The sequence below is a fragment of the Osmia lignaria genome, chromosome 2, assembly GCF_051020975.1.
Source record: "Osmia lignaria lignaria isolate PbOS001 chromosome 2, iyOsmLign1, whole genome shotgun sequence".
NCBI lineage: Eukaryota > Metazoa > Arthropoda > Insecta > Hymenoptera > Megachilidae > Osmia > Osmia lignaria.
In genome coordinates, this window is record NC_135033.1 from 7,837,209 (window position 1) to 7,860,250 (window position 23,042).

Genomic DNA, 23,042 nt, shown 5'->3' on the forward strand with positions numbered 1-23,042 from the left:
GACGAATCGTTGTGTTATATCTTTTTCTTGACACCGCGTTGATTCATGTACCATCTCCTTTGCCCAATGCGCCCTAAGGAACAGTAGAAACGAATTTCTATTCCTACCGTTTCGTTCGATCTTCTCCGATTTTCAATCCCGGAGCATAGAATCGCGAAAATGATTCAACGAACCTTGATACGAGTTTTTATTTTTACCCTCCATCGACTTTCATGTAGCAAAGCGGTGATTTTGTAGGCGTCGCCTTCGAATAGAATCGTCCGATTCCAAATGAATCATTCTACTTGATCTAATTTTACGTGGACCGTTAGAGCGAGGAAAAATAAGGTGACGAAAAATAAAGCGCGTCTCTTAGGAAGAGGAAGGTTGAAATTTAAAGGTACAACGAGAGGGCGAAACATTTGATCTACAAAATGGGAAGGATCCTCTCGGCCTGCGCTCGGAACATGGTTGCAGCGGACCTATTTTTGTAGAACAAGATTCTGTGCTTAACACACCCGGCAGGAAATAGCCCGGGGGAATTGCTCAAACAAACGATTCGTTTGTCTGGGAACAAAACGGAGTTGCTTGAATCGAGGAAGCTAAGGGTTTCGTGTTTGGAACCCGGTTAAATTGAAATCGATGAATGGATTGAATCGATCTTCTGTTGAAACTTGATAAGGAAAGTATTCATTTTCATATTCTTAGAAAATATTTCATTGTTTCTTTTCTATTAAGAGCATATTGTTAACAGGAGATTACAAGCTGGAGTGCTACCAAGATGATCAAGAAAATGTCTGAGACTAATACAACCAAATGGAAAATTAATGTTGCTTTCAAAAGTGGAAAATACTCTTCAGCAATTCGTGGTAAACTGGTACACGAAATCGACTTTTCCAGTCGATATAACAGCATCGCGCGGTCATAAAGTAAGGTAATCAAAGAAGGGGCGATTTACGAGTGTCTAAAATTGTAAGTAACCATGTACCACTAGTCGTTAGAAACGTACGTTTGTATCGCCTAGATTCGAACAGAAGACGATGTGCCTTGCAAAACTTTTCGATTCCAAGAATTCCAGTTGCGTTAAACTATTGATCGGAAATTTATAGCTAAATTGTGCTACTTTCGGTTAATGGTAAGCGATGAGGTATGTTTTCTTTTTATCGATGCAGAATTTAGATAGCAGCCAAAGTGCGTACAGTTTATAACACGTTCCTATGGATTTGTGAATTTTAAGAGGTATTTTCGTGCCAAACCCGTGCCTCTTCTTCGAGATACGTTATATTCTCGTAAACGTTTACATTCGCACTGTGTAACAACCGTTGGTCTCGGCTCGGAAAATATACCACGCGCGAAGGATTTTTTTTTTTTTACGGATTTCGAAGAGAAACTTTCGCAAATATTCTAACAAACGTTGATTATTAAAATAAATCTCTATTCTTAAAATCTAGCAATAAGATGAAATTCTTTCAATCATCAGTGCCACGTTTTTAACTTATTTTCTTCCCTTCTTTTACAGTACAAATATAGTATTAAACTTAAGTCAAACAATTTAATGCTAGACAGAAATTGAAACGAAATTACGATCCTACCGTAAGAAAAAAGCAGGAGCGAAACATTTCAAAGGGTCCTCCAGCAAATTACGCGAAAGTAGTCGTGGAATGTGTCGAAAGTACGTGTCGCCCCAACGAGAAATCCTGTGCGCAGTTATTTCCGTCTAGGTGGCCCCGACTTTCCCGTCTAAACACCCTCGCTGTAAGTCGTGGCGACACGTTCTACCATAAGGGCCCTCATAAATATCATACGATGCGTTTGGCCACGGTTGTCAACGCTCCGCGCCAACCAGTCTCCTCGATTTTCTAGATGGAACCACAGTTACAGTGGACGAGCCATTAAGTTTGATTAGAGTGCCGGAAAATAAAACAGGGAAATGGTGGATAAATAGACAAAATAAAATTCAATTAAATCGCGCCCGAAGAATGTTAAGTTGCGCCGTGCTAATCGAACAGAAACGCGAAAATATCATCGAACTATGTTTCCCGTTGTTTCAGTCTAACGTGTTTCGAGGCTCCTGAGTGCCTTTCAGCACGAGGAATTCGTAAATATTTCGCTCACACGCTAAAATAAAGTTCATGGCAGACCGAGTCAGCTCCTGTAAGTTTTCTTGGCTGATTCATCGGTTCAGCACTCTGTTCGATGAAACAATGTTCCTCATATATTTTTTTTTTTTTTCATAATTCTCTTTAAAATTCACCCAAGATTTCGTAGAGATTTACAAACATCAGAGAATTTGTTACCTGAATTTGACATTATTACAATTTATCACCCTTACGAAATCTTTCACTGTTTATTTCGGTAAACCAGTTTACCGAGGAATGTTGGTATCGGTGTTGAAATATTTTAAGCAACATTTAACATTTCCATGATATATCCTAGAAGGAATGAAAACAAAGCGCGGCACGAGGCACGATAAGGAATATTTCCATAAATTACGACAATAAATTTGCTTCCCGTTCCGTTTTATCTTGGATTTTGCAAAGCGAGCCGCGCTTGCACGCGAACGTGCATGGTAAACGCAAGACGTGACTTTCTGGTCGTAGTAAGAAATCGTTTCACGATATTAATCGTGGTATAGATTGATCCCCGAGGACTCGGTTTCGAGGTTTGCGAAAATTACGGCACCGTTAATGACGTAAAGATACGTTTGATCAATATTATGCTCGTATATTCGTCCTATTTAAATCTTGGCAGCTTGTGTAGCGAGCAGATTTGTTAGGCGAGAATTGCACGCGATTCAGTTATATTACCTTTATTACTTTATAAAGTTATCTATACCTATTTGGTAGCATGCATCTTAAGAATTATATGGCCTATCATATCATAAGTCCAAAGGACTCAATTAAATTTATTCCTTGTTTATTTAAAATTTGTATCATTGTAAAAGTTATCATAAACCCATAAATAAACTCTTGTTAAACTAAGGCTAAGAATTAAATTAAGACTCGCGAAAAGGCCCAATGCGAAAGGAAACCGTCGCCATTTTAAAACTTAACCTGATCGACAGGCCCTTCCGCTTTTAGCTCATCCAGTTTATTTATCCCACTTTATTCTATCCGTGTAGTTCATTTACATAGAAAATATTTAGACTTATCCATACCTTGATCGAAGAGAAAAGTTTCGTAAGAAAGTAGGTTCGGTCTCGTGTTGCTAAATCCTCTTTGTACGTATGTGCGTCCACAAAAGTTTCGAAAGTTTAAATGGCGTCGGGCGCGAGATCGGGATACACTTGTAGCGCCATCTAGAGTTGTCGCTTCCGGTATTGAGCAGCAGTGGTATAGCAGTTGCGCGCAAAAGTCTGTTTATTTACGTGCTGTCGATGATTAATTGATCGCGAACCCGCGTCCACGAGCGATATTCGATGAGTGTGTGCCGTAATAACGTAATCGCGATGGTGCACGAGTGATACACAAGGAACAATTCGCCGAGGATACAAAACGAAACACAGTGAATGTCGTCGTCGAAGAATTCCGCCTGTCGTCATCGTCGTTCTAACCTATTTCTCGAAACGTTGTACTCTTCATTCTGGAATTTTCCGACACGCTGTCAATGGTTGTTTGCCAACATTGATTCAACATGATGCCATGTTCCCACAAACGTTGAACGGAGAACCGCGCAAAATTGTGAGCATGGCTGACGAAGTGTTGCCGGCGAGTTTGGAGAAACTCGAAATTGATCGTCTATCCTCGAGTTGTCCTCAGTAAGCATTTACCGCCCAAAAGCTCATTTAAAGCGCCTGCTCCTAACGCAACCGTACCCTTTCCATTCCCTCGAACATTCTCTATCCGCCGGTGTAGTCGTTCAATGTATCGTATCGTGGACGTTTTTGCGATTCAATCCCTTTTCACAAGCGGTCAAGGTCTTCGATTAACGTTACCTCATTTTCCAACCGTACGTGACGATCACTGTTTACATTGCACGTGTTTTTGATTTTATTAACGATGCAAGCCCTCGTGAACATGCATTTCAACGACCGTCATTTCTTATTCTCGACGGTGCGAAATAACATCGTTGACTGTCATGTGTAAGGAAATCTGTAATGTTTACAAGTTTATACAACGGCTTGCAAGAAATGTTATGATATCGTATTGCGATTCGTGAGACCGTTTCTTCGTGATTAGTTGCATCGAGGTGAATAACGCATCGATGATATCGTGAAACGACGATAAAATGCAAGTGTAGTGGAAAAATTGATGTTATTAGTTGCTGTGTATTAACGTGAATTCAGATTCTCTTTAAATATTCTGATGATTCTAATATCGGAATTGATACATATACCTTCAATAGGAGTTATATTTGTTCGCGTTCCGTTATCTCATGAACGGGAAAGAAATGTTTACCAATAGTTGATTCAAGGTTATGTGTTCAGAATGATGATTCATCATTGGATGACTTTAAATAATCGTTTGTTCCAAGTTTGAATAATATTACAACATATGTTTTCAATCCACATTCAAAAATAGTTCCATTCATAATGCTGCAATTCTTGAAATAATTTCTTTATACTTTTGATAATTACGTTTATTTAAAGTATTTAGATATTAATTGTCAACATTGCTTTCTACTGTTTCAGTATTACACCTACTGACAAAACGAAATCTCCAAACCCGTTTAGAACAGCAAGTAAAAGCATCGGTTCTGACTGCAGTTATTTATTTCAAAAAAGGTCAATGCCTGTTAGGCCAACGTTATCCACAATCAGCCCTAGAGGTGTAAAAAGCACAACGAACTTCAAACCATCAAAAAATGAAAGAGCACTTGATAAAAACAAGAAAAACTCAATAATCAAAGAGGCTGTTTTAAAATTAAATGATACTGGTACTAATTGTCTTAGTGATAATCTAGCAAGTACATTGCTTAAAGATACATGTAAATTTAGTATTTGTGGTAAGAACTCGAAGATTTTTGGCCACGGTTCGGTTGCTAAAGATTTTAAAGAACTGAATATTAGCCAAGAGTCTAGACAAGCTAAGGACGATACCAGCATTCAAGATAATTATCAAGCTAGTAGTTTTCAACGAGCACGTAGTAATACGATGCCGAGTTTAAAAAGAGGGCCTGGTCCAGGTGGAGGTAGTAATAGTCAATCAGAAACAAATGGTTCAACCGGTCAACCTTCGAGTTCAAACACATGCTCAGTACAAGCAAGAATATCTCCACCTTCATGCGATGTCACGATTGATGAGCTTGCCAGCTACTTCGAGGAGTTTGTTCATATTCCAAAGAAGATGTCACATATGGCAGAAATGATGTATATTTAACTATAATACGTTGAATTAAAATTGAAAGATTTCTGATACAGTTTTTCTAAGACTACCATGCGATGTTTGTGCATGATCTCAAGTCTAAAATGCTGTATGTTTGCTACGAATCTAATTTAATTTGGTACCTAAATTATACATAATATGTAATAAAAAGGAAAAAAACAAAAAAAAAAGAAATCTGCGTTTTTGTAGAGAAAAAAAAGTATTAGAAGTGACGAAATTTAAACGTCGCTTCAGTAACAAGGACTAAAAAAGGGTAAAAAGGAACATAATGATAAACGGAAAAAAAATGGAACCGCGTGATATTTGTTTTCAAAAATTGTTTGTGTTCAATGTCATTTAGTTTCGAATGGAAGAAGGAATACGTTTCTTTATAAAATTTTTGTATTGCAATGATGAAATATTGGTACTAGAATAAATTTCTTGGACTTACTTCTCTGTATTATTGAAATTCCTGATCTTCTGCTACACGCTATGACCGTTGAGAAAATGATAAATATTGCTCATAGAGTAGGAGTAGATCATATGAATATCGTTTAACACTTTTCTGTTAATATGATACATAATATATTTATCTGCATAGGCTTATGATACTTAATACAATGATACAAAGTAACTGTTAAATTACTTAATGATAATAAGCTTTGGTACGTAAACAATGACGATATATTGATCCATTTCTTTTGTTTCTTTTACTTTAGGTACGAGTGAACCATGTTGACGCGCGGTGTACTGTGAAAAACCTCGACGAAAGCCTAAATGCATTAAAAAATATCCATCTATTTGGTGTGCGCATCACGTGACGACTCTCGTTTTCATTTCTTTTCGACACCTACGAACGAACGGTTCGTTGAAGAAAAATTTTTGGGTACGATGATTTCGTAGTAGCCCCGCGCAATACTCAAACTCTGTATCAAAACATGAGGTCTGTCGCTATATCACAGATTTATTAAAAATTTTACATGAACGGAGCCACAACGAAAACGGAATTCCAAGACAGAGAAACGAAGCTTTTTCATTTTACTTCACAATTGGACACTATCAATCATACAGAAACAAATCATTTGTGTCATACTCGAAACTTGTGTCCAAGCCGAGAGACGCGGTACAAGAATAACTTATTCGACAGCACTGCAGCAGTTTTCGAATGAAAAAGAAATTGAGAAAACGCTAACGATAAGATTTACAAGTGCTAAAAATTGTCCATGCGACTTAATGAATTATGAAATTGATTAAAGTTGCAAAAACAATTGCTTCAGAAGAGTAGTAAAAATAGAATCGAAGTTATAAAGTACTACTCGATCGATAACTACGACGGCACACGTTTAATTTAATTTTAACGTTCTGCTATATAATTTGTTGATAGCACGGTCGAGAAATCTTAACGGAAAGAAATCGATAGCTGTTATATTGTCGGGTAAATCAGCCAGCACACGTTTAAGTGATGCTTCGCTTTGGACAACAGGACGTACGAAGAACGATAGTATTATTGCATTCGTGTATTCAATTCTTTTGAAAATTGGAACACCTATGAACACCTTGTACACGCGATAATCAATTCGGAACACGTAGCGTCTCCCGACCAGAATTTCATTTCGAACCTATCGCGAAACACGCCAATCAGAATTTTTCATTATTCTTATCTTGTAGAAAAACCCTTCTGTAGAATAATAATCGAAACAGTTTCGAACTGCCAAATTTTTCATCTTGTACTAACTTTGTAAGAAAATTTGTATTTTATGTTACGTACATAATGAATGAGACACGTAATTGGAACCAGTTTGATTTTAGCAACAATTGGTTCTAAATTTTCGCAAAGGTGAAAATTATCAAAATTTCATTTTAAGACTTCGATCGTTCTAAAATTTTGAATTTCGAATTTTTGATTGTCTTACATTTTTATGTAGTATTAGAAATATTTTTTGATCGCCCAGAACAGATGGTCATTTTTTCCTGAGGCTATCTAAACGATTTCAATTACCTGTCTCATCGGTCTAATTAATTTTGTCGAACACAGTCGTCATATATATTCGAATGTTAATCTGTTCTGTTCTTCGTCTAAACAATATCAGTCTCTAGGTCCAGTGGAAAGGCCACATGATGCCCTTTACCAGTATATTAACATTTAAATATACTACTCTCTTTCTTCTTGCTCGGATGAAATGATGTATGCGAACAGGTGACATTCAAACGTGGAGAAAATCAGGACACTGACAAATCGAATTCGTGCATGATCGTATCCATTTTCCCTTTTTACGTATCTTCTACGAAACTATGGCGACAACATGATCGCTAGCGAAACCCTTAAAAAGTGATCATTCCCCTTGAATAAACACAACAACGTCGTTTTGATCGGTATAAAACGCTCATAGAAAAGTTTACTTGGACGTAATACAGCTACCTTCTAAATCTCTACGTAAACATGATGCCTTTTTTTCCACGTGCATCGTCATTCTATATTAATAATAAATTAGTCAACTCACACAACGAACGTATGGTGTTTGCCTCGCTAATTATAGTAGAAAACATTATATTATCAGTATACTATGTATATATGTATAAAGGGGCAATAGAATGTCGGTGTTCCAATACATGCGTAAACCGTAAATTATTTCATTGAAATCGATGATTATGAAAATGATCGTTGATTAAGAAATACAGAAAATGGTGATTCAAAGTTCCTATAATATATTTCCTCGACGGAAATGTTGCATGATGTTATCATTTGACCTTTCCATACTCAAAGTTCATATTACAATCTATTATTGATTGCAAGTACTATAGTAGTATTGCTTTCATAGTTTTTGCTATAAATAGAAATCAATTTCCAATAGAGTGTCTCGAATATTTATCGCTAGTTACGGGGTGTAAGAAGAACACGACATTTTATTGCTCGTTTTTTAACATCACGGCAAGATGCGCGTGAAAAAAAGAAAATAGAATAATGAAATGATACCCCACAGACACAGGTGTGTAACAATTCACTACACTCACGCATAATCTCTCGTTTCATTCATTCCTCGTAATTCCATTCTGTCGTTCACTTACGCTCTTTATATTCTCTGTCTCTCGTTACTTTTTATTTCCCTTCTTATCGACTTAAACGTTTAATATCTAAAGTGTCATAATGGCTCATCGTGTTTATCGTGACATAGTTCGGTGTACACCTAGGGACTTAACGTCTAACGATACGTTCCGTGGAGGACGACCACGACGACGACAACGATAGATCCTCGGGATCGAAACCCTCTGATCCCCGTATTTATTCTTGTGTACAATGAAAAATTTACGAAAAGGAAAGAAATTCGCGTTTCGTCGTTTCACACCCCGAGGACACTTTACAATACCTACCCTCACGACCTACTGCCTAGAATCTACCCTAACTTGTCGTTTTTTTTGTTTTTGTATGTTTAGTAGAAAATTTACAATTTCTCAGACACTTTGTACGAGCAACATCGATGACTTAATCTTTACCTCAATTAATATTTCTAACTTCCTTTCTCTTCGATAGATCCCCAAGACGTGTCGCTTTTTTTAGCGACCTGCAATCGTATAACGTACGTTTTATTCGCCGTTACTAGTAACTCTTATTAATCATTATTTTTCACTTCGGTGAAATTAAAAAAAGAAAAAGATTATCGTAACGATGAGATTGCTTAATTACGTAACTATATTACCGACGCATCGTCGAACAGGTAGTTTTCTGTTTCCTTCTTTACAGAGTGCAATCACAGTAAAAAATAACAAGACGTGTATAGAAAAGAAAAAATTAAGGCGTGCTTTTGAACCCTTTTGTAGACTGTTGAAAGGGTTAAAATACACTGTTCATAGAACAAAAATTATACCCAAGAGGTATTCTTCCTTTTTTCACGTGTAAAGCGTATTAATCTCTTGTACAAAATATTGTCCTACTCGACGTATCGTTCGAAATCAAACGAAATCTCGTTTACCCCTATTTTGTCGTAGAATGTGATCGTGTTCTAATACATATCAAAAGATCATTAGACGCATAAACGATGCATCTAGATTTTTAAGAGTTGTATTAAAAAAAAAGAAAGAAGAATTTGGATCATAGGAAAGATCAGTTACGATCGTTTCGAGATCAATGAGAAGTGATCGCGCTAATTACACGTACAGCGCGAATGCTTCCCTTTCTGCACTGTAATCTGTACGTTGACGGACTAATATAATCGGTTACATCGTCTACCATTTAAAACTCTACAGTTTTTTAGCTTTCAACTGGTTCCGTTCCTATTTTCTAAACACTTTTCTTAGATAATCGATACCTTCGTCAGTTATTTTTAATATACTCTCCAAATTGTGAAAATTCCTATTAAATAGTTTCGAACGATGAACGATTCTCCTGTTTAAATTCTATAATAGATACTGGATACGTTAGCGGGCAGAGATATTTCTATACTCTTCTTTTTTTTTAAATCTTCAGTCGTAACGTTTGACTTGATATTTTAATCGGCAGTTATTCACGATTGGTCACAAAGATTCAAAGTCTTGTAAATACTTTTCAAAGTACAATACAATACTTGTTTCTTTTTTTTCTTTTTTTTTTCTAAAGTTCCATGGCACACAAGATCATTGTCCTTGAGATGCTTACTCGATGACGATGAAATGAAAGAAATGAAAAAAGTACACTTCTTCAATTTTGGCAGCATTTAACGATTGCTTTGAGATATTCGGTAACGTTTATAAAATTCTCGCCACCATAGTTTCTTTGTAAAATATCCGTTTGTTTCCTTCCTGTATGAATTTTCTCTTTCTTCTCCTTCTTTTCTCTCTGGAATACATTTCTTCGCGCAGAAATTCTGCGATGTGTGAACAAAGAAAGAAAAAAGAAAACAAAAAAAAAAGGGAACACGGTAACAGCTTCTCCAGATGTTCGCCAGAGATCTAGCAATAAATACCATAAAATTCCATGGCACAGTTGATGTGCGCTGGGTGAAAATGACCATGCGGTACCAGGTACTGACTCTGCATGTGAGCTGTGTATCAGTCTGTTGGCGGTTCGAGATACGGTATTTCGCTAGTGACGTTAAATGACTCGAAATAGTGATTAAGGAACTCGAACGTGGGTCGCTTCTCGGGGCTAGCATCCCAGCACTGCAACATTAATCGATAAATGCTGTCCGGCAGCGGGTGATTCAATGGCTTAGGCATTCGATAGCCTTTGTTAATCTGCTCGATTACTTCACGACTCTGCATACCTGGAAGATCAAAATGAATTTTTAAAACGACGATTTCACCCTCCAATGGTCTATAAATATTACCTATCAAAAATTCAAAAAATGGAAAAGCTATAAAAGAACATACCAGGATAAGGAACTTGGCCATAAGTAAAGAGCTCCATTAACAAGATACCATAAGACCAAACATCGCTTTTGATGCTGAATCTCCCATATACAATTGCCTCTGGCGCCGTCCACCTAACAGGGAACCTACTCCCCTGTTTCGGACAGTATTCGTCGTTCTCGATCGCCCTCGCCAAGCCGAAATCGCATATCTTCGCTTTATTCTTTTCACCGATAAGCACGTTCCTCGCCGCCAAATCTCTGTGTATCAGCTGTTTGCTCTCAAGGTGTTCCATGCCAGAGGCGACCTGTGCCGCGATGTAGATCAGGTCCTCGAACTGCATGTACTTGCCGTCCCCTGTTCTAAGGAAATCCAACAGACTTCCGTTACACATGTACTCCTGGACGATATAGATCGGTTCTTCTTTCGAGCAGATCGCGTACAACGCGACCAGGTGTCTATGCCGGAACTGTTTCATTATCGCAGCCTCTTGAAGGAATGCTTCGGTCGACATGGTCCCGGGTCGCAACGTCTTCACAGCCACCTCGATCTTGTTCCTCCATTTCCCGTAATACACCTCGCCGAAATTACCGTGACCTAATTTCCGTATCAACTGTATCTCGTTCCTGTTGATCTCCCATTTGTCACGCAATTCAGGCCCGAGATCCCACATGTCTGGCTGTGGTTTTGGACACGGCTTCGATAACACGTGACAGAGACCCAACGCGTTCTCTGCAACATCGAGTTGAATTGTCATGAAGGAATAGGATTTCAATGAAAATCTACAATGGTGAACAGAATCAGTCAGTTAAATTGGAGACTTACTGCTGTAAGCCATAACAAGGGCCGGCAGAGTGGGGAATGTCTGGTTGGTGGCGATAAAGAAGCCCCCATTGTCGAGCGGTTTAATTTTATAGTGTTTTACGTGATGACCCCTGCCTTCCTCCCAGTCCTTCACGGACAGACTGTATCCTCTGGGATTATGCTCGCTGGGTCTAACCAGGAACGTTCCACGTGGATTCTCGTCCACAAGGAGCAACTTACCCGCTTCTTTACGCGAGACGTTTTCGAAGAACCAACTGGAAGAGAACAACGTCGACGATGTACATAGAGCAGTTTTAAGGAAGCGAGGATTAATGGTAGAAAGATTAAGCCGTCGCGAACTAAAGAAGGAAAGAGGATCTTTATTCTACGAAGCATTATAATTAACAACAGAAACTATGATTATAAATCACGGAAATCCCTGTTTACTGACAACCAGTATATTCGCCTGTAATTACTTCTGAGGATTAAAGTAACTGGTACTCACTCTTCGCTCTCCACCGAACGTTCAACGGCGACAAAGTTCCAAGGAATAAGACCCTCTTGTAAAGTCGTCAAGTGTAAAACTTTCCACCAGTCAGGCTCCGAGTCGTCCAATACTTCCATTCGATCACCCTTCACGAAACTGACATCGGTACTCTCGCGGGCAGTGTAATTGTAGAGAGCTACCACGATCTTGTTCGATCTCTGTGAATGCGCTGTATCGGGAACAATAGAATTTACACGAAACGCCAAATGGAAGCTATTTAAGCAAGATGAATCGTAATTTTGTCGGACTCCGGTGTATCGGTTGCGATCGAACCGCAAACATTGATAGAATATCGGTCGAAACGTTGGAAGTAGCCACGACACAGTTGTTCACGGTACTTATTCAATTTACACGAGCGAAAATGGGAATATGCAACTGAATTAGTTACAGTTTTTAGTTACGGTTAAAATAAAAAACATAGAAGCTAATTGTAATTCATGGTCTTCGATATGTTAATGATAACATAAAAAAAAAAGGAACATATAAATTGATTTCTTCACAGCCATAAGTTTCATGGAAATTAATATTTCTTGCAAGCCTCGATTAAGCAACGAAATTAATTAAGAAAAAGAAATGAAATATTTCTTATAAATAAATTTAATTTGGTAAACTTAAGATACACTATGCTAGGAAATAAAATAAAAAATGTAACATAAAATACACACATGCAGGCTTAACGACAGGCGAGCTTGTTTTACGGGGTTGATGCGGAATCTGTAGCTTACAAGGTGTTGGCCTCGGTCGAATAATATCCGCTCTTGCTTGCACACCCCTTTGATTTGGGTCAGCGGTGTACCGGTCCAAGGAACCTCCATTGCTATGCTTTGAGCTTAGTCCTGTGTCTGCTTTCTTGTAACCTGGATAATGGAACCAACATTTGTTACCCGAAAGTGTGATGAATGTTCTTCCTTAGGTCACTGACTTTGGGTTTTGCCGGACGATTTAACCGATTTCAATCGTCCTCGTTTATGAACACTAAATTTCAGATGACTTTACGAATGAATGTAAATGACCGAACATTAATATTAGGACATTGTTTAGTTTAGAGAAAGATGATAAAAGATTGAAAGCAGAGAAGAGTAGTTGTAGAAGAGAATAATTGGGGTGCGTGTTACTCACCAAGGGGTTGCGGCTCTTGCCGTTTGCTGCAACACTTGCCCATTTTGGACCCCGTGCTCGATGTTCCCCTTTAGATCCAGAGATTCTAAGCGCCTTCTATTTCGATACGTGCCCCGAGGAAAGTCTCCATCTCCGATGGTGAACACGATTTCGAAAGACGGAGGCTTCCGTTTCGATTTTCAGCATCACTTTCTTCTCTCCATCGCGTGTTTATTAAACCCTCACACCTGAAATCAAATTAGTATATATCTATTTAAACAATAGCGTACTATTAATAAATCCCTGTTAAAAATTCATTTAAATTCCTATATTTAAAAAACCGCTAAAACATGTGGCGCCATCTACTTGATGCTAAAAATGAGCTTTTTTGTTTCGCTGATAGGGAGCGCAAAAAATACATCGATTCGTAGTTCTCCTTTTTCTCATTAGAGGGCGCTTTTAAAATATATTTTTTGCGCTCCCTATCGGTGGAACAAAAAAGCTTCTTTCTAGCACCAGACAGAAGATGACGCCACTTGTTTTAGCGGTCTTTTTAAAATATAAGAATTTTGATTCAGAAATGAAACCTCGCAGGAAGAAATATCACTCTATATTTCTGACTCATTTTTCCATTTAGATTCATTCTCCCTTCTGGTTAGACTATCAGATCAGAAATACCTTGTATAAACAAGAAAAGTTCTTTGTACATAGGTAGCTCCATACATAAAGTCTGATTAAGATTAAAGGCGGACAGGTTTTATTATCTCCATCCACGACGGCTACAATAAACGAGCAAAGTTTCTGGACACAGACCTAATATTTCGAACGATTTTATGAAACTGTTTTCACTAAACACTGAGACCCCTCCGTTTGGATCATCGATCACGTTGTATTTAAAGAAGACTTTAGGGCGTTCTCTCGTTTCCCTTTTTTTCTACCCCATGCATCTTCTTTACCGTGTTCCTTCCAGTGTTGCGAGACAAATCAGGCATGCAAGCAGCGTTTCCGAGTAACATGCTAAATTAGAATGAGCGTAACAGGGGGCAGCAATAGGAACGTTAACTAGGCGATTGTTCTCATTCGAAAACGCTTAATACCACCGAAAGAAAAGCATTTTTCTCTAATTAACACGGTCACGGAAAAATGTAAATTAGTTTCTATTATCCTTTGTTAGCATTTGAAGGAACAGAATTATGTAACTTTAAATCATTTTAAAGAGGTACACATAGACTCCAAGGAATATAAAATTTTTTTTTCTGAAAATAAGAAACCATCTCGGAAAATTGTGTTGGATCATATTCCTGATTTAAATTGGTTTTTCAAATAAACAGATGCGACGATTTTAATGTGTACACGAAACGATAATAAGAATAAATAAACTTAGACCGTGTCTAGAGACCTCGTTTAGTGGAATACGATGATGCTTTCTGTCGTCTATGACACACCATTACACTGTACGTAATTACGAACTGGAGAATTTCAAGTTTCCACAGGAGAGCTTGTTATTTCAGAAGCGACCGGTGGAAATATTTTCAACTTTTCGCGTTAACCGAGACAGTGGAATTCCTCGCGAAACGATCGTAATTTCTCTCGGTTTTAATTGTTCGCGATAAAACAATCGTTTTTCGATAGAAATAATTTTGTAGAAGTTGAAAAAAAAAAAACAGATAATTTTAAGCGAATTTATTAAGGACTTCTAGGAATGGAGAAAATCCTTAATGGATCTCGAAGGGATTCAAACAAAGGTTCTTATTCATAGAATCGAGTATGCAAATGGAGTTCGAAAGTGACATCAATGAATTTTGGATGAGATATTCGCGAACAGGGACACTTAATATAGACGCGACACTTAATCTTGCCACACGCTCGAGCGTGTAATTTCTCCGACTGTAATTCAGGATGCGGTTCTCTTCGATATTTCTCGTTAATAACGCGCGAGAGGGACCGTGGCAATTGCTTTCCGCCCTGAATCGAGCTGGATGGAGAGAAAAAATAAAAAAAAGGAGGCTCGAGTTGGCCGTGGTATTTATGTTTTCTCTCCTGGCCGGTGTATCAGTGTGGATTTAACTAAAACCGCGAAAGCAGCCTCGTGGCTGTGATTTATACGTGTGTTTAAATCGCGTTCAACCGATTCAAAGATAACTCAATTAATCAGCAATTCAGATTTTTCGTGGACGCTTTTAAATGGTCGCACGAATTCAATCCGGTGATATATTTGTACGTTCATTAAAGGAATTAATTATTCCGTCGTCGTGAAAACGTGAAACGTAATCAGACCTCGATGCGAACAAAAATGTCCAAAGCAACAACTGCTAAGCTTCCAATAAGTATCCGAGAAAGCACCACCATCATTTACTTCCCCTAAAGCAAGTCCATCGTGTTCAGCAACCCTCGGCAACGACCCCAAACGTTATCGATGCGATGGAAAATGCTTGCCAACAGTGTTTCCCTCGTGGACAAAGGAACCCGCAGAAACGTCCCTCGGACGAGCAGGAAAACTTGACGGGCCAAAAAATGTTTCCTTTAATCAAAATATGCCATATCGCAGTGGCACAAGTTTTTAATTAAACAGCCCGAAGGGTTGTCTTGGATATTCAACATAACACGATGGCCACTGCAAGGTTCCTCGATTTGGATATCGCAAGCTTAAAGCTCACCCTACGACGAACCCCATGGAGGACACCATGGCGCGAGTAAAGTAACGTTTTCATAGGACACCAGCATTGGGACGATATCCTTTCCTCTCTGTTGGCCCTGTCGTACACAGACACCATGGAAACACATGTACAGACCGAGTAGACGGTCGATATCCCACGATGGTGGTCCGTATATACTCGCTATCTGATGGGGCTTTTATGTGACGAACAATGGCGACGTTTCGTTGCACCATTGACAAAGACGAATTAAAACATCCTACTAACGCACTTTGCCGCTATTTTCAGGGGCACCGGAGGTCCTCCCGACAATACGCAAGGATTAAAACGAGGGAAAGTGCATCCAATGGGAGGGAACAGTGAAGTTTTTCATGGTGAAAAGAAAAGTGAACAATGCCGAGCGTTAAACGAGCCGCTTGCCAAAGCTCGGAACCTTTTGCTTAATCGGTGGATGGCTGGGTTACGATGTCACGGCTATGGTGTGCTGTCGCTGCATGATTAACAGCTTCGTATGGTGAGGCAATTCGCGTGTACGGAATGTTAAACAATATTCCTGGCTCGAACGGGTGATTCTTTACATATTGCATGGACATTTAACGTAAAAAATTTATTTTAACCCTATATTGCATGAATTTTTATGACGAGTTGAAAAAAAGATATATGACTGTTAGTCTACTTAAAAATGAGTGTGGTTATGAAATAAATAATGAAATTTTATTAGAAAATTGCGCAATGTTCCCACTTGGAACCAACTCAGAGTCTTCAGTATTGTCTACTTAATTTACTATAGAACATTTGAAATTTAAATTCCCAATTAGGAACAGAATGCAATACATAGAGGGTTAAAATCGGTCGAGTTACTTTAACTAACAACAATTTCAAAGATTTATTTCAATTTCCTGAAACATAATCTGAATCTTTCCCTCGCATCATTTTTCTCCCTAATATCATTCCTTCCTTCTGAAATATTACCCCCGTCCGAACAATCACCCCGTATTTCATCCCCGCGACGAATATCAAAACAAGAATCTAAATTGTTGAAAAAGAAAAGAAGGAACCACTTACGGAGTTCGCAAACAAGCCAAGAAAATGTGGAAACATTCCCGTTTGTTTTCTTTACCGAGGAATGTATACTTTTACCGAGAGTTTTCAATGCAATACACACACACCCCCGCAACGGACGGATAATCCGGCCAGTTTTATCGCGGGCACAACAGTTACGTAGACCGTTCGTTCGCGAGAGTCTAACAAACCCCCCGCAGATTTGTCGGGCTTATTTTCGAACCCTCGAATATCGTCTTCTCGAATGGATATATAGAAGCACGTGATTTCGGGACTACGCCCTTCCACCCTTCTACTCGGGGCTCTTGCAACCGCTCGCGCTCGTTTCAGGGGTGGCCGATCGGACGTTATTGCGTTGCAGGGGCGTACACCTAGACGAATCACCCTCTGTTCGATGCACAAATGAATTCTCTACATTCAGAACTCGTGCACGAAACACGATTACACGATGATGAATCGTACCGAGCAAATAATTTACTCGCGTGACCATTAGACCGACGTTCGTTAAAAGAAACCCAGTTACGATGGAATTGGTAACCCTTTTGATAATAACTGGATAATATTCAATTGTTAAAGACAAATAAAAACTCATTAAATTTCACGATGTTGACGCGATAAAAGTTTGAAGAACCGACGAGCACCGGAGGGTAATCGATCGTAAACGATACGAGTTTCCGATTCGATTCAATGGGTGCACCTTTAATAAATTCACCGATTTATCTCGCGCGAGACATAAATTCAGGTTAACATTTCACTTTACGACTCGAGCAGGGACTGCACTGTCTGCATTCAGGTTAAAGGGGTTTAAGGTAAGAGGGAAAACTAGTTCATCGATTCTTTTCCTTCGTTTCTCGTTTACATTAATCAAATTAAGTAAAGGATATCTCGATGAAACTCTGATTTAAAGTAATAAAATGTACAGAATGTCTGCACATATAATCCTTTACGAGGATGAATCATTCGACGAGGGAAGCAGCCGGATTTACATGAATTATCGATCAGCAAAAGAAACAGATACGTATTACCAGAAGAAGACGCATGATCGAAACACGCAGCCATTTCGATAACCAACGAGACGAAGTCAACGATACAGAAAGCAACGGGCCATCTACGAAGGCGTTGCAAATTACGTTTCTGTCCCCTTCTCGAAACCAAGTCAAGGGGAGAGACTGTCTTTCTTGCAACCCCTAATTTTCCTCGACGCTAGGGGTATCTCTGAATTCGATGCCGTTGGAAGCGACCCTTGTCGCTACTGTTCACGAGCTCTTTTACCTTTCAGCTTTAGCCGAGCGAAAAAATATGAAATTCTTTTCGCGAGGGTATCATTTTAACGGCGAATGAATAATAACCAGCGTTGTATTTTACAATGGAGAAAAATGTTGAAAAAAATATATGAGAGAATGTCGTATTTCGAGCGGAAGGGTTAATGAATCATCGTCCAGACGCTCGTTACTTTGCGTACGACGTGATTACAAGTAAAAGTAGAACACCAGAAGATGATCCGTCGACTGTCGGAAACGATGTCACAAGTTGATGAATAATAGCCGGTCTATTGGTCTGCAGACGTTGGCCAGTGATTCGTTAAGCGGGCAGAAACAAAAATACTCGGTTCCAAGCGATTGTACACTTCCTGTCGCGGATAATTAGTTACGCTGGTTCAAGCTGCACTGACTAAGGAGCGTGGTTTCGTGGAAATTTTCATGGTCTCTTTGCTAGACGGATAAAATTTGCCGGGTATAAAAATTCACCGCTTTTTCCTCGACCAACTTGTTTTCGAGTAAACCGTATTCACGCAGCATTCTACCGGTAAGCGTGGCAAGAAAGTTGCAGAAGGATTTTTCAAAGTTTCACTTATCCAGATTTATTCAGCTATATTTTTCGTTTAACTTCGCTCTACTTTTTCTTCGTTTCAACTGTGCTAATTAACGGTGGGGTTCGAAATGGAAATGAAATTACAAAATAAGTATCCCGGAACGAAGCGGAATGGAAAAAGAGTTTCATCGACGATTCGTGCATTATAAAAATGTTCACGTGAACTTGCACGATAAAGGTTAAACGTGATTCAAACGATCCAACAGAAACGTGTGGCACTCAAAGTGCTGAAAGAGGGTCGTGAAAGGAAAAAGGTCCGTTTGAATATTCCACCTTCGTCCAGGTAATTTACATTGCTCGACAAACGAGTCGAAATTCATCGCGCTCTCTTCCTTGAATGGGCCCTTGGACCTTCGAAACGAGCCCTGACGCAAATCCACCGGTGACGTCAACCTCGAACGGGGTCAAAGATCTTCGTAAGAAGATGCATCGCGTTCATCCACGTGCTTTTTCTGAATCCATCGCGAGATCTCTCGATCGATCGTTTCTCGTTTCGCGTGGAAACACAAGGAGATACGAGAGAGAGAAGGAAATTATTTTACGCTTCGTTCCGTAACGACTGTCGACGTCGCTCGACCGAATCCTCGACTCTCATCCGGGTCGAGAAGATATGCTACCATGTTCGATTTAACCCTTTGAATCGTGACATCCCCGGTAGACGTTTTGATATACATTTTTATTTTAAAAGAATTCGGAACGAGCTTAGACAGATTTCTAAAAATCGTCTTTTATATATAATAGTATCCTGGTGAGCCGATATTTCAGCCGAAGGTACACGTATCGTAGAATCCTGAATTTCAGCAGAAATTTACACGGCTCGTTTCTGGCACACTCGCATTCTGAATGAATAAGCATCGGAGGTGATTCACTCCCAAAGAGGAGCCCAGCTGAGCGAAGTCTCTTCCTTTGGGATTCTTTGTTCCGCATCGTTGAATAAAATCTATGTTTCTCTAAGTTTATCGGTCGTACAAAATCCATTGTATTTAAACTCTGATGAACTTCGATCATATTCAATTTCTCGATCCCTCTGCCCTAGAATTTGAGGAAGTTGAAAAATTACACTGCTCTCTAATTAGACACCAAATCATTATCTTCAATTTAATGTAATCCAGGAAGATTAATGAAGACACGTGTAAAAATTCACGGTTCGACGATTAGGATTTCAGGTGATTTCAACGCCTCCAACTATTTATCTGCGGAGTTTCCGAGTTGCAATTAATTTCAACACGCGGTGAAAAAGCGTGTTACGATCTTAGAGAACGAATTCATTAATTCCATCCGTAACTATACGGACAGATAAAAAACCGCCGTCGTCAATTAGTATTCGGCAGTTCGTCTAATGAAACTCAATGTCCACACCAGCTTTCTACTTCGCGTCAATCTAACGGCTCGGTAATTAATTCTGCATCGAACGAATAAATTTGTTATTTCGAAAATTGCTTCGTTACCGTGAAACTTTAAATATTGCGTTCATTAGAGAGGGAAATTCCAACGATTTCCTTCAATTTTTAATTCGACAAATTTCAGGACGAACCTTACTTTTGCGCGGCTAAGTAAATTGGAATTTTTCAGAGGCTCGCGGAAAGTATTCGAGAACGAATTTGCAAAAGAAGTTTGCGTTCTACTCGGAGGAAAGATCTAGGATAAATTTTAAATGATACAGGATTAAAGTATGACGAGGAGAAAATGCAAAAGTTTCTTTCTGAGAAATCAGTACTTTCAGGATTAATAAGAGTTGCATTATTTTGACATTTGAATAATTTAGATGATGATTGACAGACAGCTTTCACGGAAAGCAAAGCTTGTTCTCCTTTACTCTCTAATTGTTGCAAAGTTCGAGGATGAAATTTACAAGGGTACCGGGGTATGCAACTAACTTTGGGTTAATATTGTAAAAGCAACTCAATTATATCCTCAAAGCGGCTGATTAAGCCCGTTGGCGAATTTCCTAGCATAGATATCGACACGAGGCTTATAAATAGGAGAAAGCGTTAGGGCCTTTTTATCGATTATGAAATGGAAGGGCTTCCCTCGTGCTTGGAACACCTCTACCAACCATTCGTGGGAGTTATGCTCGTAAGGAAAAAGTCAATAGTAACTCGAGACTCCTAGTCGACTGTATAAAATCAATAAATCACTTTTTTACTTTCCTCCATGCTCGCCCATTTCCGACGAGCCAAGCTTTACGCGTTCTTTATGGAAATCATTTTCATATCGCGCGATATACGACGATTTGAAAATTTTATTTATTAAAAATAATAATGGATAATAGGACTGTGGATATGTTGGGTCATTCTATTTTTTTATCATGCTTAAAATAATGCGTTTTATGTTCCATTCAAAGTGTAATTTTTATTTTCTTTGTTTCGAAATACATCTTGTTCTTGATTAAGTTGAAATACATCGGGCTCAAATGAAAAATGAAATAATATACAATATAATTTTCGTCACCTGCTGTTGTAAAATTTTATAATATTCATTTATGTATCCCGGGACTTGTCTCGTCAATTAAAATAAAATAAAATAATTGCTATTACTGATATTTGACGTGCTGAAAACTGTCCCAGTTGGAAGAACGAAAGAATTCCAGCACCAAGATCAGCATCAAGCATCTCCTACAAATCAAACCTTCCTGTCCAGGCATCAAAGAATACTCGCAGCTCTCCTTATCCCGAAGATCTTTATCGCCGTTCAGCGGCCGATCCAAAGCGATTCACAAGAGACGCGACGAGCGTTACGTTCACCTAATGATAGACTACAGTGTACATTGTCGGTACGTTTCTCTAGGGGAGAGGGATTTACCATCTCGATTGTGCGGACTCGATCCATCGAGGCAGATAACGGATCAAGCCCGAGGTAGATCCGATCGCGACAGATCGATGGCCGATTTGTGTTTCCGAGGCGAACGTCGACCTCGTTCAGCATCGTAGCAGGTACCCAAAGCGTACCGTCGACTCTGTGACTAAGTCACGGAACATCCGTGAGTCACGAGAAACAGCCGGGTCAACGTGGCCATCGCTTCTCAGGGGCCGAAGAATAGGCGTCGTTAGCCGCGAGAACGGCTCGATCCGTGCCTCTGCCTTTAACCCTTTTCCCCATGCTAATGTTCCGTTCGAAAAAAAAAAAAGAGAGAGAGAGAGAAAGGTTCGCGCCATATGGGCGTAACCATAAGGCACGCTACCGAATAAATAAAGGATATTTGATTTTGTCGTCTATTTAAAAGTTTAAGTCGACGACGCATCTGGTGCGTCGTTGAAAGAGATTGATATTAGAAAAAGAAACGATGCATTATAAATGCATCAGGCATATAATCTCTATTAATTCCATTCAAGTAGTCGGCCATAAATCACAGTCTGGTGGAAAAATATATCGAGCCGGCCAAGAGGTCGGCTTCTCGCTCGAGACTCTCATCGTTCAGCCGTCGACACAACAAGTTCCCAATCGAATCGAGGAGACTTCTTTCGGCTTTCCTCTTTTCCACCAGTTTTCCTCGCGAACGTTTCCCGTCTTCTCTTCGGCCGAGAGATTTTCATCATAGAAAAATCGTGGCACGGACAAGCTGAGAAGTGGGACCGGTGTTTCGGACGCGGGAACTATGTTCCGCACTTTGGAGAGATTCGATACGACGATTTATTAGTCGCTATACAAGTCGATACACTTATTTCAAATAATATTAAAACAAGAATTACACCTGCCGAAGATGCACCACATGAACTTATGAAAATCTCCTTTGCGCCATGTACGACAAGCCGCGAGATAAGGGGTTAAATACCTCTAATCAGAGGATCCATCGAACACAAACTGTTCAGTAATAACAGTGCTCGAGGATCTCGTTGCAAACTGTAAGACACGAAATCTGAACGAGCACTCGAGGGTCACATTTCCTCGCCAACGATGTTCTCGCATCGTCCCATCGAGGAGCTAGAGATAAAGTTTAATTCCTTGTTTCCACGCAGCGATTTCATTCTCAACGCGACTAACTGAACTCTCTCTCTTTCTAGAAACGCAACGACTCCCGTTTTCCCACGGGACGCTCTATTAATCCCCAAAGAGCGGAAAGTTGGAAGCAGAATCGCGGAAAGCTCTTGACCCTGTTCCGCGGTTAAATGGCCCGCCCTTTTCGTCGTCTTTTTTCCCCTATTCTTTTCTTTCCCGTTTGCCAACCGACCGAGAGAAACGTCTACGGCTTGGAAAATCGTTCGTCTGAACGAGATCCCGATCCTGACCAACGAATCGGTGACCTATCCCGAAGGAGTTGACCGAAGGTCACCAACGATTTCTTAACGAGCAAGGAACCCTTTTAATCAGCTGCCTCGTAGCTTCGATTCCAATTTTTCGGCGTTCGAACAACGGGTGCAATGTACCGTTGAAAATTTATTGCGACGTCCTGTTGATGGAGAT

General features: G+C 39.5%; 2 protein-coding genes across 4 annotated transcripts in view; one reads left to right on the top strand and one right to left on the bottom strand.

Annotated features, from left to right (window-relative positions):
• Positions 1–3,281: 3,281 nt before the first annotated feature.
• Positions 3,282–5,732, top strand: LOC117607107 (uncharacterized). Of its 2 annotated transcripts, none has more exons than XM_034330376.2 (2): positions 3,282–3,736; positions 4,610–5,732. In XM_034330376.2, the coding sequence occupies exons 1-2, from the start codon at positions 3,621–3,623 to the stop codon at positions 5,295–5,297; spliced, it is 804 nt and encodes a 267-aa protein (XP_034186267.1). In that variant the 5' UTR covers positions 3,282–3,620; the 3' UTR covers positions 5,298–5,732. The 2 variants fall into 2 exon arrangements, with proteins under 2 accessions (XP_034186267.1, XP_034186268.1); XM_034330377.2 differs by lacking the exon at positions 3,282–3,736 and adding an exon at positions 3,919–4,060.
• Positions 5,733–8,225: 2,493 nt separating this feature from the next.
• The window catches only part of Src64B (Tyrosine-protein kinase Src64B), a 34,676-nt gene continuing 19,859 nt past the window's right edge, over positions 8,226–23,042 (bottom strand). The window contains exons 2-7 of one of the 2 annotated variants that reach the window (XM_034330371.2): positions 13,075–13,301; positions 12,681–12,812; positions 11,914–12,124; positions 11,430–11,683; positions 10,626–11,336; positions 8,226–10,519 (exon numbers count right to left, since the gene is read on the bottom strand). In XM_034330371.2, the coding sequence (XP_034186262.1) occupies positions 10,305–10,519; positions 10,626–11,336; positions 11,430–11,683; positions 11,914–12,124; positions 12,681–12,812; positions 13,075–13,117 (1,566 nt within the window). In that variant the 5' untranslated portion in view covers positions 13,118–13,301 and the 3' untranslated portion in view covers positions 8,226–10,304. Of the gene's footprint in view, positions 10,520–10,625; positions 11,337–11,429; positions 11,684–11,913; positions 12,125–12,620; positions 12,813–13,074; positions 13,302–23,042 lie in introns of both variants that reach the window. The other variant, XM_034330370.2, reaches the window with a different exon arrangement.

What these genes read in the sequence shown, in the direction of transcription:
- LOC117607107 (XM_034330376.2), top strand. Translation starts at nt 3,621, where the DNA reads ATGTTCCCACAAACGTTGAACGGAGAACCGCGCAAAATTGTGAGCATG. An exon ending in CTATCCTCGAGTTGTCCTCA is followed by an intron (nt 3,737 to 4,609) that starts GTAAGCATTTAC and finishes CTACTGTTTCAG; the next exon opens with TATTACACCTACTGACAAAA.